Source organism: Vipera berus (assembly GCF_964194415.1).
Source record: "Vipera berus genome assembly, chromosome: 6".
Lineage (NCBI taxonomy): Eukaryota > Metazoa > Chordata > Lepidosauria > Squamata > Viperidae > Vipera > Vipera berus.
In genome coordinates, this window is record NC_138208.1 from 6,328,417 (window position 1) to 6,348,072 (window position 19,656).

At 45.8% G+C, this 19,656-nt stretch overlaps 1 protein-coding gene across 2 annotated transcripts in view; it reads right to left on the minus strand.

Moving 5' to 3' along the window:
• Positions 1 to 18,194, minus strand: part of MAGI2 (membrane associated guanylate kinase, WW and PDZ domain containing 2) — a gene marked incomplete at its 5' end in the record, with an annotated part of 567,180 nt that extends 548,986 nt beyond the window's left edge. For both annotated transcript variants that reach the window (XM_081331358.1, XM_081331357.1), the window contains one exon: positions 17,894 to 18,194. In XM_081331358.1, the coding sequence (XP_081187484.1) occupies positions 17,894 to 18,194 (301 nt within the window). The remainder of the gene's footprint in view (positions 1 to 17,893) is intronic.
• Between the last annotated feature and the right edge of the window lie 1,462 nt (positions 18,195 to 19,656).

Here is a 19,656-nt window from a genome sequence, read left to right on the forward strand (position 1 = left end):
AGAGAGAGAGGCTTTAAAGAGCACACTTGTTGCCTACTACGCAGGCCCAAGCCACGACACTGTAATTGAATCCAAAGCCCTGAACGATCATACACCTCATACATATATCTTGTTACATTTATGTCCCTGAGGAGTTCTCAGAAGGTTAATAATTGATCTCACATACATTATTCTAACGTCTTATGCAATTCAACTAGTGGAAGAATGCCACCATTTTAATAGCTCACAATCCCTAGTGACTGTTGTTGACCTCCAGTAAATGAAGTATATTATTGCACATATTTATTTGTTTGTTTGCTTGCTTAAATGTTTAAAATAAAGCAATAAAACCAATTCTGTTTGAGGTATGATTTACAGCTGGGTTTCTGGCTCCAATTTTCAAGAAGGGCACAAATGCACGCTTTATAAATACAATAAGTGCATTCCTATCAAATGAATTGCTCGGTGTAATTTTAATTGTTTTATAATTGCTCCTAAAATTGTTTTCATTTTATCTTCCATATTCCAGAAAACCGCAAAGAGGCTGTTGAACTCAGTGGTCTAATAGGTTTATTAAATAATATATGTATTTTTTTTTTAAAAAAATTACAAGATCCTCGCTTGACACAGCCACACATGACCCATCACCCCCATTGCAAAGGAAGGAAGGAAGGAAGGAAGGAAGGAAAGGAAGGAAGGAAGGAAGGAAGGAAGGAAGGAAGGAAGGGGAGGAGGAAAGAAGAAAGGAAAAAGAAAGGAAGAAGGAAGGAAGGAAGGAGAGAGAGACAGAGAGAGAGAAAGAAAGAAAGAAGGAAGGAAGGAAGGAAGGAAGGAAGGAAGGAAGGAAGGAAGAAAAAGAAAGAAAGAAAGAAAGAAAGAAAGAAAGAAAGAAAGAAAGAAAGAAAGAAAAGAAAGCATAATGGCAAATATTTTGCAGTAAGGAATCCCATGAAGAGCTGGCTATGGAAAAGACCCATCTACATTGGCTTAGGTGTCATAATATTTACAAGTAGTCCACTAAAGATGTTACCTACCCTGGTAACGAAACTTTTGGAAACCAACCCACAAGCTCGGAGAACAAAATCTCCACCCTCACCCTCCAGCCCAGTTACAGATATTCATCCCCATTGCAAATCTATACACAAACAATACCGAAAAATCCTACTAGGGTCAGGGCCTCCTCAGATGTAAGGAATAGCTGAATCTCATCATTAATGCAATAAATTACGGTAATAAAAAGGCAGGCAGTGAACGTGATAAGTGAACTTTTCCTAGTTTTGCAAAGGCTTGCAACCCTCGTCATGAGCCACTAACTTCCAAACCATGTAGAACCTTTTCCCGGCGGGCGGTGCCTTCATTTAATTTATTTTTAGTCCTAGATTTACAGCAGTTCATTTAGTGACTGTTCAAAGTTACAACGTTGCTGGGAGAAAAAGGCCGTTTTTCAGGCGTAGAACATTGTAGAAGCCCTCCGGTCATGTGATCAAAATCCAGACGCTTGGCAACTGGCTCGTATTTATGACGGTCACAGCCCCCCGGGGTCATGTGATCCCCCTTTTGCGACATCTACCGTAGAGGAAGCAAAGTCAAGGGGGAAGCCAGATTCGCTTAACAGCCATGTTACTAACTTAACTCCAGTGATCCACTTAACAACAGTGGCAAGAATGGTCGTAAAACGGGGCAAAACTCACTTAACAAACGTCTTAGCAACAGAAATTTCGGGCTCCGATGTGTTCATAAGTCGAGGACTGCCTAGAATTAAGATTTTTACATGGATGCAACTGTACGACTTTCCGTCGCGCTTAAAAATGAATACATCCACGCTTAATGCAAAGCTTAGTCATAAAATGAAAAAATAACACAGGTGCACGCGCACGCGCGCACACACACACACACACACACAAAACCCCACCAAAGCAAAGCAGTATTTAGCATTCCTATATTTAGCATTCTTCTACTTTTAATCTGTTTCTGGACAACTTATTTCTAGGAGAATGGTGAACGGGGCTCATGCAGAAAAACTCCATTTATGAGAATAACCAACACATTATTCTGGTTTATCTGATCAAGGTTTAAATCAGGGGTCTTCCAACTTGGTCCTTTTATGACTTGTGGACTTCAACTCCCAGAATTCCTCAGCCAGGCATGCTGGCTGAGGAATTCTGGGAGTTGAAGTCCACAAGTCATAAAAGGGCCAAGTTGGAAGGCCCCTCCCAGAATTCCTCAGCCAGGCACGCTGGCTGAGGAATTCTGGGAGTTGAAGTCCACAAGTCAGAAAAGGGCCAAGTTGGAAGAGCCTTGGTGGAGCAGTGGGCTAATGCCTCCTTAAGTAACACCAGCTGCCTGCAATTAGTGCAGGTTCGAGTCCCACCAGGCTCAAGGTTGACTCAGCCTTCCATCCTTCCGAGGTAGGTAAAATGAGGACCCAGATTGTTGGGGGCAATAAGCTGACTTTGTAAAAATGCCGCTGGGGGGGGGGGGGCGAAAGCCCTAAATAAGCAGGCATATACATAGAATGAAGGCTATTGCTAAGCACATTGTGCTTTAGATTGTAAGCCGCCCTGAGTCTTCGGAGAAGGGCGGGATATAAATGGGATTAAAAAAAAAAGACCCCTACATTATGTGATGCCACAAGGTAGAAGAGGAGGTTGGGGACAAAGCATGCCTGGCTGAGGAATTCTGGGAGTTGAAGTCCACAAGTCATAAAAGGGCCAAGTTTGAAGACCCCTGGTTTAAATGGAATGAGATGAGAAACCAAAACTATAAAAAGACAACAGCAGAGGGGCTACGAGAAGGAGAGAGAGAGAGGGGGGGGCAAAATCTACCTATTACGATTAATATTATTGACCTTAAAAGTAGTGTGGAGAATCTGTGCTCTTCCAGTAGTTGCTGAACTACATCTTACACTATCCTTCACACAAGAATAGCATCATGGATCCATAGAGTACAATGCAGCCTGCCAAACGTTCTTTGTAATCACAACCTTAAGACAATCTGATCAGAAAGGCTTCAGAGTTCACCTGCTTTATGAAGGATACGGCTGCATTCCATCCATCTCTACCTTTACATCATGACAGCAAGACCTACAAACCATCTCGAAACTATCTGGCGAAGTTTTCCGTTGCACGTTCAGTGTCCTCTATGGAATTTACCACCAGTCCCCAAAAGCATCAGAAACAGGGGGTATGTTGATGCAGTTCAACGACGGTTAAAATGACCATTAGAACGTCAAACAATACTTCTTCATAAACTGCGCTCAGATTCTTTTTTCCAAATATCTTGTATTTCAATCCTCATCATCCCTATTTCTGCCATTGAGCTGGGGATGATGGGAGGACCGGATTTGGGGAAAGACTTCGCCAGGCTTCCTTGTGAAAAGGATTTTTTTTAAAAAAAACAAAAAACCCTCCTCAAGTCCAGTTTTTTTTTTTAATCTGAAAAACATAAAAAGCCTTTGGATCAAGACTATATGCAAAACGTGCGGTGCTTTCTTAAAACGAACTTTTAAATGAATTTCCTCCACTTTGATGCAGGTTTTGTTGAAATGCGTACAGTTTCTCTTAAAAAAAAAAACTTTAAAAGAGAAACCTAACAGCCAGGCATGAACGAGATTAACTGTTATAATATCAACATCGTTAAGAGACAAAAGGTCATTTTATAACCCACTCGAAATCTTTAAGCAGGCCATTTTTTTATTTTATTTTTTTTACAATTTGTAAAGCTGAATCTGCCAGGGGAAAAATCACCGAGGGTTCAACAAACATTGTTTTTTTTTTTCCTTTTTTCTGCAAAAGTGTTCAGCGAGCTGTTATGAGCCAAAGACACCACTTAATTTCCACCTGACCATTAATTTGTAAGAGCTTTCAAGAAAACGTATATTCAAGGATCGTTAACAATATATAAGAAATGGAAAAACATCCCCCTCCCCCAGGCATTTCACCTTTCTACTTTATTTTGACACGCATATACATTTCTATGAAAAAAAAGGAACAAAAATAGTCACATGGCCAGCTCAACTCAACATCAAGGTCGTGATGTTTTAATTAACGGTCTACAGGATAGGGTTTTACAGAAAGATCATTGATCAATTTATGCAGAATTTATGATAATGCCTTCATTAACCTTCCTCTGGCAGGTTTTTACAAAGCACAGAAGAAGGAAGCTGCAGGGACAATATCTATTGAGCATCCTTGTTTTGCTATCCAGACTGCCAAGGGGAAAAAAAAAATAATTGGGAACATATTTTATGCATGCATAGAGAAGAATATATAGAACTTAGACCGGACTGAATTTTCACGTAGCAAAATATCTGAGAAAGAAGTATCTTGTTTTCTGCTGTTTGAAAATCCAGTCTGGTCTAAGTTCTATATACTTACTTCTCACAGAAGGATTTGCTTAAAAAGCTGACTTAAGTCGCTGTCCCCTTTTATCTTGGAAAAGGGCTTTCGTTACTGTACATTAATGGCCAAGAGAGACAACAGCTCCTGTTTCCTTCCCTTAGGCATAGGGCAGACATGTCAAACACAAGGCCTGGGGGCCAGATCCGGCCCGCAAAGTGGTTTCATGCGGCCCACGAAGCCATCCTGGAAACAGTGAGGGAACGGCCCCCACTGCCTTGGCCATGGCCCAGAGACCCTCCTTCTGCCAGAGACCCTCAGATCTGTCCCACTCCTACCCAGGCCTCCATAGGCACCCTTGATGCAAATGATGTAGAGCTGGCCACGCCCACCCAGTAGGCCATATGCACTCTAGCCACGCCCACCCAGTAGGCCACGCCCACCCTGGCCATACCCACCTGGCCCCCTGAGGGCAACCGCAATGCTGATGCCGCCCTCAATGAACTTGAGTTTGACACCCCTGGATTAGGGGATTAAACACAGGGCAAGTTGCAAAGCAGAATAACAGAGCTGGAAGGGACCTTGGAGGTCTTCTAGTCCAACCCCCTGCTCAAACAGGACAACCTGTACCATACCCGACAAATGCCTTGGTAAGGCCACACTTGGAATCCTGCATCCAGTTTTGGTCACCACGATGTAAAAAAGATGTCGAGACTCTAGAAAGAGTACAGAGAAGAGCAACAAAGATGATTGGGGGACTGGAGGCTAAAACATATAGGGAACGGTTGCTGGAATTGGGTATGTCTAGTTTAACGAAGAGAAGGGTGAGGGGTGACATGAAAGCAATCTTCCAATATCTCAGGGGCTGCCACAAAGAAGAGGGAGTCAAGCTATTCTCCAAAGCACCTGAAGGCAGGACAAGAAGCAACGGGTGGAAACTAGTCAAGGAGAGAAGCAACCTAGAACTAAGGAGAAACTTCCTGACAGTTAGAACAATTAACCAGTGGAACAACCTGCCTCCAGAAGCTGTGAATACTCCAATGATGATGATGATAATGATGATTAAATGGCTGTCCAGTCTCTTCTTAAAAGCCTCCAGTGATGGAGCACACACAACTTCTGGAAGCAAGCCGTTCCAATGATTAATTGTTCTCACCATTAGGAAAATTCTCCTTAGTTCTAGGTTGCTTCTCTCCTTGACAGATATTGTTTCTTGTCTTGCCTTAAATATTAGAAGACTGCTATCCTTGTTTTCACTAGACTAGACAAACCCAGTTCCTGCAACCGTTCTTCATATGTTTTACCTTAGTCATCTTTGTTGCTCTTCTTTGCACTTTTTCCAAAGTCTCAACCTCTTTTTTTTTAATTTTGTGGTGACCAAAACTGGATGCAGGATTCTAAGTGTGGTCTTACTTAGGCTTTATAAAGCGGTACTAATACCTAGAATATTAATAATAAATTCCTAATAAATTCTTAATACTACTAATAATAATAAAGCATTCTAGGTGCAAAGTAGTCCTTAAAAAAGTCAAAATCCATCCATTTATCAATTCCCAATGGTATAAGTCAGGGGTCTTCAAACTTGGCCCTTTTATGACTTGTGGACTTCAACTCCCAGAATTCCTCAGCCAGGCACATTGATCCTCAGCCAGGCACTTGAAGTCCGCAAGTCATAAAAGGGCCAAGTTTGAAGAGCCCTGGTGTAAGTAGATGGAAACATCAGGGAGTAAAGGAAAAGGTAAAATAAAAATCTAAATAAATACATCATAAGCCTTCATTGATTAGCCTTTGGGCCATATCAAAGCGCAAAGATCCAGCAACAAATTGTTACTACAATTTGATAAAAGCAATTTAAAATGGAATTTGATAAAATACAATTTAAAATGGAATTAGAATAAAATACGATTTAAAATGAAATGGGAATAAAATACAATCTAAAATGAAATTGTAATAGTGCACAATAATTTAAGATATAGATAAAATATGATAAAATTATATTTCAGAGTCGCCCTTGCAATCTACCCCAATCAGTCCCACATATGCAGATCTCAACCGAACCATTTTGTTTAAGTACTGTGCTACGTTAAATGTTATTTCCAAATTCTGGCTGGACACAAGGTAAGTTATTTTGATATGGGGATCCCAATGGGTCATTCGTTCGGTATATAGACCAAGATGCCTGTCTCTCACCCCCTTATACAGGCAACAGTCAAATAGGATGTGAGCCAGGTCTTCTACCTCTGCTGCTCTGCAAATGCAGAGACGCTCATTGTACGGTATAACATGAAATCTCCCATATCTGACCATTGTGTCAAGCTGTTCGAATCTCGCTCGCGTAAATATCTCCCTAAGATGTTTTGGCAGTTGTGACTTCAAATAACTGCCTACTTGAAAAGTACGTTTGTATTTAGTCAGCCATTTCAAGCTACCCACCTTACCAAGGATAGCTATATCAGTTTGTGCTTCCTTTTTATTCACTTTTTTATATATGGGGAGTAAAGGAAAAGGTAGAATAAAAATCTAAATAAATAGATAAGCGAGGTATATGAATATACAGGGACGCGGTGGCTCAGTAGGTTAGAACGCTGAGCTTGTCAAATTGTAGGCAGTTTGGCGGGTCGAATCCTGAGTGCCGCGTAACAGAGTGAGCGCCTGTTAACTCATCCCAGCTTCTGCCAACCTAGCAGTTCGAAAGCACGTAAAAATGCAAGTAGAAAAATAGGAACTACTACGGTGGGAAGGTAACAGCGTTCCGTGCGCCTTTGGCGTCTAGTCATGCCGGCCACATGACCACGGAGACGTCCTCGGACAAGCGCTGGCTCTTCGGCTTTGAAACGGAGATGAGCACCGGCCCCTAGAGTCGGAAACGACTAGCACACATGTGCGGGGGAACCTTTACCTTTACCTATATGAATATACTACAAATCAAAATAATATAAAGACGTATCCCAGAAAGTTAAAGTTAAAAAAATAGATGGGGAAGAAATGGAGGTAGTGACAGATTTTATTTTCCTGGGCTCCAAGATCACTGCAGATGGGGACTGTAGCCAAGAAATTAAAAGACGCTTGCTCCTTGGGAAGAAAGCCATGGCAAATCTAGACAGCAGACTAAAAAGCAGAGACATCACCCTGTCAACAAAAGTGCGTATAGTCAAGGCTATGGTCTTCCCAGTTGCAATGTATGGCAGTGAAAGCTGGACCATAAGAAAGGCTGAGCGCCAAAGAATTGAAGCCTTTGAACTATGGTGCTAGAGAAGACTCCTGCGAGTCCCTTGGACTGCAAGGCGATCAAACCGGTCAGTCCTAGAGGAGATCAACCCTGACTGCTCTTTAGAAGGCCAGATCCTGAAGCTAAAACTCAAATACTTTGGCCCCCTAATGAGCAGGAAGGACTCACTGGAGAAGAGCCTCATGCTGGGAAAGGTTGAGGGCAAGAGAAGAAGGGGACGACAGAGAATGAGGTGGCTGGATGGAGTCACTGAAGCAGTAGGCCTGAGCTTAAATGGACTCCAGAAGATGGTAGAGGACAGGAAGGCCTGGAGGAACATTGTCCATGGGGTCGCGATGGGTCGGACACGACTTCGCAACTAACAACAATAACAAAAATCCCAGAAAGTTAGCCTGGCTCAGATTAACTGAAGATACTTGAGTCAACAACATTGATTTACCCAAAGAGAAAAGGAATAAATAGGGATGGCTTGAAATAAGCAGGCAGGGAAAAGGATAAAGGGGATTTTGTTGAGTTGTGTGGCTGCGGCTGAAATGACTGACAGCTGTCCCTCCTTTGACCTGTGAGTCAGAAGCAGCAGGGGAAGAAAAAAAAAGACCATTAATGGGACAAATATTGTCAGAGCTTTTCTGGGAAGGTGAGAAAGGTAATGACAGCTTTGAACACTGCAGGATGCCAAGTGACTGGAAAGACGTTTTAAAGATGGCAGGCTTTTGTCACCACTCAGCTAGATATAAACAGGGAAAACTTTCTTTTCGTGAGAAAGTTTAAATCCCGCTGTTCCCTTAAATTCTGCCATTACCAGAAAAGTTGCCTTCCTCAAAAAAGGTTAAACTGACATCGTAAAAAAAAAAGAGAGCCAGCAATCCCATATTCCTCCCTCAGGCAGCGAGTCACTTTGGGTATTGCAAAAAAAAAAAAAAAAAAAAAGCACCAGAGGTAGTCCTTGAATTACGAGGCCCGAATTTCCGTTGCTGAGCGGGACCGTTGCTAACTTGAGTTTTGCCCCATGTTACCCTCTTCCTGACCGCCGTGGTTAAGAGAATCTCTGCCGTTGTTAAGCTAGCAACGTGGTCGTTAAGCGAATCTGGCCATTGACTTTGCTTGCCGGAAGGTTGCAAAAGGGGATCACGTCACACACACACACACACACACACACACACACGGGACGCTGCAACCGTCGTAAGTATGAGACAGTTGCCAAAGCGTCTGAATTTTCACACGAACACGGGGGTGCCATAAGTGTGCAAAACGGTCGGTCCTAAGTCACATTTTTCGGTGCTGTTGTAATGTCGAGCAGTCACTAAACGACCCTTTTGTAAGTCAAGGACTACCTGTAACGAACGAATAAAAATAAATTAAATGAAGGCACCGCCGTTGAAGGTTCTGCATTTTTGGAAACTCAAAAAGTGGCTCGTGATGAGGGCGGCAAGCCTTTGCAAAGCCAGGAAAAGTGATGATCACGTTCGCTGCCTGCCTTTTTATTGATTTACTGCATTCATGATGAAATTCAGCTATTCCTTACATCTGAGGAGGCCCTGACCCTAGTAGGATTTCTCCGTATTGTTTGTGTATAGATTTGCAATGGGGATGAATATCTGTAACTGGGCTGGAGGGTGAGGGTGGAGATTTTGTTCTCCGAGCTTGTGGGTTGGTTTCCAAAAGTTTCGTTACCAGGGTAGGTAACATCTTTAGTGGACTACTTGTAAATATTATGACACCTAAGCCAATGTAGATGGGTCTTTTCCATAGCCAGCTCTTCATGGGATTCCTTACTGCAAAATATTTGCCATTATGCTTTCTTTCTTTCTTTCTTTCTTTCTTTCTTTCTTTCTTTCTTTCTTTCTTTCTTTCTTTCTTTCTTTCTTTCTTCTTTCTTTCTTTCTTCTTCCTTCCTTTCTTCTTTCTTTCTCTCTCTCTGTCTCTCTCTCCTTCCTTCCTTCCTTCTTCCTTTCTTTTTCCTTCCTTCCTTCCTTCCTTCCTTCCTTCCTTCCTTCCTTCCTTCCTTCCTTCCTTCCTTCCTCCTCCTCCTCCTCCTCCTCCCAACTCCATTATTCTGTTATTCCGTTATAAGCAGGGGGCGATGTAAAATGCTGTCCACCACATGCACATTTTTGCTGAACGAATAACTCTCTTCCTAACATCATGCCTTCCCTTCCTACTACAAGCGATAAAGAAATTAGATGGAATAAAGAAATCCCATCTATTGTGGTAGGAGTCTAAAGCTTTTCCCAAAGCCTCCTCCTCCTCCTCCTCCTCCTCCTCCCCCTCCCGCTTTTGAACACTAATTCCAAATAGGAATTAGGAGTGAGGGACAAACCTGAGAACGATACAGTGCACGTAAACTGGATGATGCTTTTCCAGAAAAAGCTGAAATCCCAGTTACAGGATTTGGGGAGGGCCAGTAAAGAAAAAAAGGAGGGTGGCATGACAGCGGTGTTCCGGTATTTGAGGGGCTGCCACAAAGAAGGGGGGGTGTCAACTTATTTTCCAAAGCATCAGAAGGCAAGAGAAGAAACAATGGATGGAAACTAATCCAAGAGAGAAACAACCTGGAATTAAGGAGAAACTTCCTAACAGGGAGAACAATTAATCAGTGGAACGACTTGCCTCCAGAAGATATGGGTGCTCCATCAAAGAAAAGACTGGACAGCCATCTTATCTGAAACGACATAGGGGGCTGGAGGCTAAAACATATGAAGAACGAAGGAATTGGGCATGTCTAGTTTCTCTGCCTCCAGAGAATGCTGAACTCCAGAGGTTTTTAAAAAGAGATTGGACAACCATTTGTCTGAAATGGTACAGGGTTTCTTGCCTGAGCAGGGGGTTGGACTAGACGACCTCCAAGGTCCCTTCCAACTCCGTTATTCCGTTATACGCAGGAGGTGATGCAAAATGTTGTCCATCACATGCAATTTTTTGCTGAACAAACAGCTCTCTTCCTAACATCATGCCTTCCCTTCCCACTACAAGCGATAAAGAAATTAGATGGAACAAAGAAATTCCATCTATTGTTGCAGGAATCTAAAGCTTCCCAAAAGCATGATTTTCTGAACACACACACAAAAAAACCCCAAGCCATAATCATTTTAACAGCTTGACCTTACTAGATGAGACAGTGAAGTAAAATCAAAAATACTCAATTCAAACTTTGGATCCCTTCCACTCTCTGAGTCATGAGGAAGCGGAGATTTATCGCAAGTAATTAGCCAAAGAAAATAGCTTAAACTTTGCCACTAGAAGTTACCGGGAACTAAGCTTCTCTCATCTACAAGTCTGTTAAAAACCTACCCAACCCCTTTCGGATTTTCTGCGTATCTTTATCACTTCTTTTTCATTAGAGCTTCCCGTGGCTCTGCTCTTCTCCTTCTAAAGGGAATCTGCGTGAACAAACACCTTTAAAGTTTGGTAGTGGCGCCATATATTTCACAAAATAATCCAGCCTCGGATGTCATGTCCCAGTATGAAACTAGTGTAGGCGGTCCTTGACTTAAAATCACTATTTAGGGCCAAAATTTCCATTGCTAAGCCAGGCTTGTTTAAGTGCATTAACAGAGGGACAGAATCAAGATCACGTGAATGGTTAATACCACTTTACAAGGCCTTGGTATGGCCACACTTGGAATCCTGCATCCAGTTTTGGTCACCACCATGTAAAAAAGATGCTGAGACTCTGGAAAGAGTGCAGAGAAGAGCAACAAAGATGATTAGGGGAATTGGAAGCTAAAACATATAAAGAAGAGTTGCTCGAATTGGGGATGTCTAGTTTAATGAAGAGAAGGACGAGGTGCGGGGGACATGATGGCAGTCTTCCAGTATTTCAGTGGCTGCCACAAAGAAGAGGGAGTCAAGCTATTCTCCAAAGCACCTGAAGGCAGGACAACCCCCTGCTCAGGTAGGAAACCCTACAGCATTTCAGACAAATGGCTGTCTAGACTGTTCTTAAAAACTTCCAGTGTTGGGGCATTCACCACTTCTGGAGGCAGGTTGTTCCACTGGTTAATTGTTCTAACTGCCAGGAAGTTTCGCCTTAGTTCTAGGTTGCTTCTCTCCTTGACTAGTTTCCATCCGTTGCTTCTTGTCCTGTTTTCAGGACAAGAAGCAATGTTTTGGTTGTTCACAGAACACTTCAGAAACTTCTTTCAAGCAAAGAAGATTGTGAGTCTAGAATTTGCACGGTAAAAATTTCCTACCTATCAACGTCTGTGATTTTATATGTGGAGGAGTTGAGTCAAACAAGCCCTGATGGCACAAAATCCCCCAACTAACTAACCAACCATCCAATCAATCAATGAATCTTAGTCATACCTTTTAATTGAATTGACTGACAAAGAGGGCAATTATTTTTTGACCCTGGCCTGTTGGATGACTTTGTTTATGAAATAAATCAAAGAGAAGTCAGCTTTGTTGTTAGTTGTTGGCTCAAAAGTTTCTTTACTGCAGCCCATGTGAAACTTTTGTAACATTTAGTGTAAAACAATACACAAACGTTCAGAAAATCCAAAAGAAATCCAACACTTCCCATATAACTGCATTGATAGCACCTTTCCACTGTAATCCTTGGCTTCATCTATTCCAAGCTAATAATAAACATGAGGCTGAGAATATTAACTTTTACATTACTTCATGTCTTAAGAATTTTCTTGAACAATGCTAGGCATGATTTTAAGAGAATCCATAGCAACAACATTAAACTACAATTTCTTATTATTTTATTTTTTTTTTTTCATTTTGCATATTTTTTTATTGAAAAGTTTTAAAATACAATTTTCCCTTGAAAAACCCCCCTTCCCCCTCCCTCCTCCCCCCCTACCTCCCCTCCTCCCCCCTCCCTCCTCCCCCCCCTACCTCCCCCCCTCCCCCCCCTACTTCCCAGAGCTGAATACAAGGTATATATATATAAAAAAAAGCAAACCTAAGCAACCATATACTAACAACTATAAATTCTAAAATCCATCACTCTCTAGCTTATATAGGATAAAACAAACCTTAACAATATTAAATATATATATATAAAAAAACTAGAATAAGAAAAGGACACTCTCTAGCTTATATAGAATGGAACAAACCTTAATAGTATTAAACATATATTAAAAACAGAAAAAAGGAAAAAGAAAAAAAAAACCCTTCTCAACCCTATACTTATCCTAAATAAACTCCATCCATTTTATCCATTCCATGATATAACATTCTTACAAATAATTTTCCAAATTAACCAAGGATCCCAAATCAAAAAACTTTAAAGTCAACTCTTCTGTAATCGACCGTTCCTCTTCCAGTACCACATCTATAATTATTCCAAACACAACAAAAAAGAAAAAAAAAAAAGATTGCAAACAAAACTTGAACTTTAATCCAAAAAAGCTCACCCTTTCCACAAAACCACCAAATATAGAAATATATTGCGTCTACACCCAAATCTTTTCCCCCCTCCCCTACTTGACTACTTGACTATATCGTAAAAGTTCCAAAGACTTCTGCGATTCCTGCTACTTTCTCTTCTTAGATCGTTTTGCAGCAGCACGCGTCACCCTCTGTTTTATAGATTCATCCAACGAGGTTGTATCTTGATCTCCTCCAACACCGTTGTCTTCTATCTGACCATCTTCGGCCTCTTGATGCACTCCTTCTCCAGATCCCTTTCCAGCTTCCAAAAGTGTTAATGGCGTTACATTTAAAACATTATTGTAGAAATCACGCGCTTGCATCACAGTAACCAAACGGTACTTTTTACCTTCGTGCGTCACCATCAACCCCACTGGGATCTCCCATCTGAACCTTATATCTCGTTGCTTGAGCTCTTGCACAAGAAATGTAAAATCCTTCCTTCTCCTTAGAATCTTTGGAGGAATTTCTTTTAAGACCAAAACTTCTTGATTAGCAATCATAACTTTAGTATCATAAGCAGCTTGTATAACTTCATCTCTAGTTTCCCTTTTTGCAAAATATACCACCACATCTCTAGGCAACTTCCTCTGTCTGGCAATCCATGAATTCACACGAAACACTTTGTCCATGCCTCCTTTTATTTCAGATGCTGGCTGTTTCAACACTATTTCAAAAGCCTCAGAAACCAGCTGCTTTAGGTCTTCCTTAGTATTCTCCTTTAAGCCTCTAATTCTAATGGCAAACTGCATCTGGAAATATTCAGCAAGACACAGTTCCTTTTCCATTTTATTTTCATTCTCCAATACTTTTGCTTCTAATATAGCATTCTTTTGAGTCAAGTCTTCTAACTTTTCCTCCAATTCTTCCACACACCGAGCCACTTTACACACTGAAGTCAAGATGTCTACCCTCATCGCTTTGAGCTTCTGTTCCATCCTCTCCTCCATTCTCTCCTCCAATTTCTCCAATTTCTCCTCCATCTGTGCAAATCTAATATTAATTGATTCCAAAATTACCTGGGTATGTTTTTCAAGAGCCTCTTGTAAGTCCTTTGATGTCAATACATCAGGAGGATGCAGCGCCTGCAATAATGATTGTTGCACGGGAGAAGTTCCAGCACTCCGAAGAGTTTTAGGGGGTGGTTTAGCCGCCATCTTTTACCAAATATGACGCACTTTCACTTCAAATTTGTAATCCAAAAAAGTCCATCAAGCTGGAGAGTAAAACATAGTAATCCTCTTTACCATTTCCTCTTGTATCGCTCTGCCTGCTCCTTTAAATCATAGTCATTCCTTCAGGCAGGGGTGGTCGCAGACGGCTGGCTCTGCTCCAAGAATCAGGAGCAGAGGCGACGGCCAGCTGGGAGCAGCCCAGGCTACGGGGGAGTTCAATCCTTCAGCCGCCCAAGCCATAAGCTCAGGCGGCCCTGGAGAACTCTACCCCTACCTGGGAGCTCGCCCCCTCCTCTTCTCCCGAGGAGGGGGCTTCGGATTCGCCCGAACAGCTGATCGGCGCTGTTTCGGGCGAAAAAAACAACAGCTGAGCCGCGGGCAGCCCGGGAAGGCTCCCTCCGTCGCCGCGGAGCCACCGGAAGTCCTAAACTACAATTTCTTTAGTTAAACTGAGGCTCTCCCTCGTTCTGCAGTTGTCAGATTTTATATGTTAATGTCAACATCCAGCTCTAGAATCCAAATAAAACTCCAGGTATATTCTGTCTCTGAAAATCTTACTGTTTATTAACTACACTGCATATTTATGTCGAAGCAAAACTAGCTCTGAGGTTCCAACACCAATTCTTAGACTTAAACAATAATTTCCCCAGCCAAAGCCCCAACATCTTACATAGTTCACCTTAAGGAACTTCACTTTGTTATGGGAACCATCTGCTTCAATTCCATCACCTATTTTGGTGTCCTTGAAAAGGCTTCAGGCTTTCACGAATCGTAGAAGTTTCGTTCCTCCATCTAACCCACTTGAAAGTAATACCTCCCTGTCCCCCTTAATCTAAAGGCAAGTTGAAACACAGAGGCACGTAGCTGCCAAAGTTTCGTCCTTGACAGTTATTAATAAAGTCCCTTTTTGCGACTCTGTAATCCCTTAATTTGGAGTAGAGTTGGGGTGACTGGACGTAGCTGAGCATTTACTAACCATATGCCCTTCCTGACGCTACACAAGAGTCTGCAGAAGATTTTTTTTTTGTATCCTAGAACAGAGGTCCCCAGCCTTGGCAACTTTAAGACTTGTGGACTTCAACTCCCAAAATTGCTCAGCCAGCCAACCTGGCTGAGGAATTCTGGGAGTTGAAGTCCACAAGTCTTAAAGTCACCAAGGTTGGAGACCCCTGTCCTAAAAGAGAAACATCTGCCACTGCCTGGGATTGAACTCTCAACCTTCCTTGTGGGAGCATCTTTGCCACTAGCTCACCACACTGGTCATCTACATGCTAGCAATGTCTGCATTTATTTAGTTATAAACAATCCGAATCAATAAACTCTTCTTTTTCTTGACTTTCTGGACTCTAATCTCTGAGGCCAGCTTTCGGATTACATAGTTCATGGCTACTGATTTGTAGCCTGTACTGTCCTTGTTGCCTGATTTCCTAGGATTTCTTTGAACTATTAAGATACAGAATGGGAAGTTGTTGTTGCTGTTAGCTGCAAAGTCGTGTCCGACCCAACGCGACCCCATGGACAACGTTCCTCCAGGCCTTCCTGTCCTCTACCATCTTCTGGAGTCCATTTAAGCTCACACCTACTGCTTCAGGGACTCCATCCAGCCACCTCATTCTCTGTCGTCCCCTTCTTCTCTTGCCCTCAACCTTTCCCAGCATTAGGCTCTTCTCTGGTGAGTCCTTCCTTCTCATTAGGTGGCCAAAGTCTTGGTGAGTTTCAACTTCAGGATCTGGCCTTCTGAAGAGCAGTGAGGGTTGATCTCCTCTAGGACTGACCAGTTTGATCGCCTTGCAGCCCAAGGGACTCGCAGGAGTCTTCTCCAGCACCATAGTTCAAAGGCTTCATTTCTTTGGCGCTCAGCCTTTCTTATGGTCCAGCTTTCACTGCCATACATTGCAACTGGGAAGACCATAGCCTTGACTATACGCACTTTTGTTGGCAGGGTGACGTCTCTGCTTTTTAGTGTGCTGTCTAGATTTGCCATGGCTTTCCTCCCCAGGAGCAAGCGTCTTTTAATTTCTTGGCTACAGTCCCCGTCTGCGGTGATCTTGGAGCCCAGGAGAATAAAATCTGTCACTAATGGGAAGTAGAGATTCTTTAACCATCTACTCTCCTGAAATCAACACAAACCGTAGCCATTTGCTAACGGGATGTGGCTTTACGCCAAAGCACTTTTAAGTTTTGAAAAGCTGCACCTTAAGTTAGGTAGCTCTAGAAACCCAAAGTCATGCTGACATTAAGACTTGTTTGGCCTTTGACTGCAGCTTGAGGATGGCAAGCACCTTCCACATTCTTGGGTAAGTCACCAACTCTTTCTACCCCCATACTTCCAGCGAAATGCTTAATTACAATTTGCAAACGCCACGTTTTTGGCAGCTGTAACACCGCAGGGAGACTGCCACAGAAGAAAACCAAAGGAACCGTTGACTGCCAGCGTTTTTCCTCCCCCCTCCCCCAGTTAAACGTGTTTCCTTAATCTCTCTAAAAGTTTAAAAATTAAAGTGACTACCCAACCTGGCTTGCAATATCCAGACTACGGCGAGAGGGCAGAAGAGGAGACACGGGGAGGGAAATGTTAGTAGTAGTCCTTTGCTGGCCCTAAAGCGGTGGTGGGGATTTTTTTTTTTAACAGAATAACCAAGTCCGAAGGGATCTCGTAGGTCATCTAGTCCAACCCCACCACCCAAGCACCATTCCTGACATTCCAGTTCGGAAGGCATCGTTTGAAGAGGTCCCAAACCAGAGGGACCCAAGTCGTGATTAAAAACAAACCAACAAACCCAGGACTTCTGCAGAATTGCAACCGGCTCAAGAACTGTGCAATGCGGCTTCTCTGGGGAAAAGCCTGCCCCGCAGACGATGCAGTTCGCCCTTTCCATCAAGCTTCCCCCCTCCCCCTCTCCCCTTAACTGAATGCTACCTTAGGAATAATTACCGCCGCCCTTGCAAGCTGCTACTAATGAGTAGGTCCCTAGTCCAGGTTGCGTCTTCTTTGCCAAGTTGCAAATTCCTCCCTAGGTCGTTGCTTGCAAGGGACCCTTTTAAATCGAAGCACGTTCCATTCTTGGTGCACGCGCGCGCGCGCGCGCACACACACGAACACCTCCCCCCCTCCCCCGCGTAAAAGCAGGTTTCCCTCGGAATCCCCCCCCCCACCCCCGCCCAATCCAGATGCAGCGCCAAGTCCAGCCGGCCGACTTCAAAGCAGCGCAGAGCAATCCTACAGATTCTCTCCCCCAACCCACCCACCCCTCTTTTTTTTTTTCCTTGCGGGAATCCTTTAAAAGAGGGGCGATGCCTCCCGGCCCGGCGCCCACACACCACACACCAGGCTCTAAAAAGTTCAGCGGAGTTGGGTTTTGTTTTTGTTCGGAATCTCCCTCGAGCCCCAAAGCCTGTGGGGGGGGGGAAAGTCCGCCCCCTTGCTCCGGGAGGCAAGGCAAGCGCTCTGCACACGCTCAGATGCCTTGGGCCCAGCCAGGACGCGCGCACTCGCAGAAGCAATGAGGGTGGGGGTTAGGAGGAGAGCAGCAGCTTCCCTTTCCCCGGCTTGCCCCCCCCCGCTCCCCACCAGACGCAGACACCCCCACCCCCTCCCCGGCCTTTCCCGTGCTGGGCCGCTCAACTTCCTCTGCCGCAGAGCGAGTCGCGTCCCGCAACCCTCCGGGAAAATCGCAAAGTTGCTCTCCGGAGGCTACGACCCCCCCTCCCTCCCCAGCCCTCACCCCATCCCTTGTCCTGCCCCCTTGCCCACCCGGCCCGGCCTCGGCCCCTAACCCCGGCCTTACCTTGCTTGACACACTTCAGCCGGACGGGGTCTTTGCAATGCTTGATGACGGCCAAGACATCCCGGATGGTCAGCCCGGCCACGGGGGTCTCGTTCACCTCCAGCAGCAGCTCCTCGGGCACCAACTTCCCGCCGCTCTCGTAGACCACCTTGCCGGCCTTGACCACCCCCAGGTAGGGGAACTGCCCGTTCTCGGCTCCCCCCTTCAGCTCGAAGCCCAGCTGGCCCTCGGCGTTTCTCACCACTGCGCACTCATGGACCCGGCTCGTCCAGTGGCTTTTCTTCTTCAAGCCCTTGGACATTGCCGTGGGGGGGGGGCAGAGGGGGGGGAAGGAGAAAGAGAGAGAGAGAGAGGCAGGCGCCGGCTGCTTCCCTCCCGGCCTCGGGGTGTCCTTGGAGTTTCCCTTGCGCGGGGACCTGCGGGGGGGGGGAGGAGGAGGAGGAGGAGAACCAGAGGAGGAGGAGGAGGAGGCGGGGAAGGGCTCGGCGGGGCGGGGGTCTGCTGCTCTTCCCCGGCGTCTGGCTCGGCGGCGGATGGAAAGGAGAGGTGGAGGAGGAGGAGGAACGGGGAGGAGGAATAGGAGGAGGAACGGGGAGGGGGGCTGAGAAGGAGGAGGAGGAAGAAGAAGAGGAGGAGGAGGAAGAAGAAGAGGAGGAGGAGGAAGAACGAGGAGGGGGATGAGGAAGAGGAGGCAAAGGAACGGGGAGGGGGGCTGGGGAGGAGGAAGAAGAAGAGGAGAAGGAGGAGGAGGAAGAACGAGGAGGGGGATGAGGAAGAGGAGGCAAAGGAACGGGGAGGGGGGCTGGGGAGGAGGAAGAAGAAGAGGAGGAGGAGGAGGAGGAGGAAGAACGAGGAGGGGGATGAGGAAGAGGAGGCAAAGGAACGGGGAGGGGGCTGGGGAGGAGGAAGAAGAAGAGGAGGAGGAGGAGGAGGAAGAACGAGGAGGGGGATGAGGAAGAGGAGGAAAAGGAACGGGGAGGGGGGTGAGGAGGAGGAAGAGGAGGAAGAGGAACGGGGAGGGGGGGTGAGGAAGAAGAGGAGGAACGGGGAGGAAGGAAGAGGAGAGAGGGGACGGGAGGGGAGGCTGCTTCCCCCCCCCCCCCCCCCGGGCTCGCTCTAGCGGCGGCCGAAGCGAGCCATGGCAGCCGCCGCCGCAGCCTCCGCCACCGCTGGGATGCTGGCTGGCTGACGAGCGAGCGAGCGAGCCCGGAGCACGCTTGGGCTCCTCTCTTGCCTCCCTGCGGGCGGGCGGGCGAGCGAGCGGGCGAGCGACACTAGTGGCACAGTAAGTGGCGGGCCGAGGGTGGGCTGTGCACCGCTGGAAGGGAGGCGGGGGCGAGCCGGGCTGGCTGGCTGGCTGGCCGGCCTGACAGAGGCGCTCGCCTCCGCCGCCTCCTCCGCCGCGCTGACCCGGTAGTGAAGACCGAAGGAGAGAGAGGCTGCCTGCCCGCCTGGCAGAGCCACAGCGGTGGAGGCGAGGAGAAGGCGGAGAGCAGCCAGCGGTGGGTGGGGAGGGAGGCGGGCAGCGGGGAGGAGGAGGAGGAGGAAGAGGAGGAGGAGGAGGAGCGGGGAAGGACCCGCTGCTGGGCCGCCGGAGCGGGCGGAGGAGAGCGAGAAGGAGCCGCCGGCGGGGAGGCGCGCTGGCTCTCGGCTTCTTCTCCCCCCCCTCCCCTCCCCTCCCCTCCCCGCACTGGGCGCGCGCCGGGAGGAAGCCACCCTCTCCCCTTCCAGACTTCCTCGCTCGCCCCCTCCCCTTCTCCCCC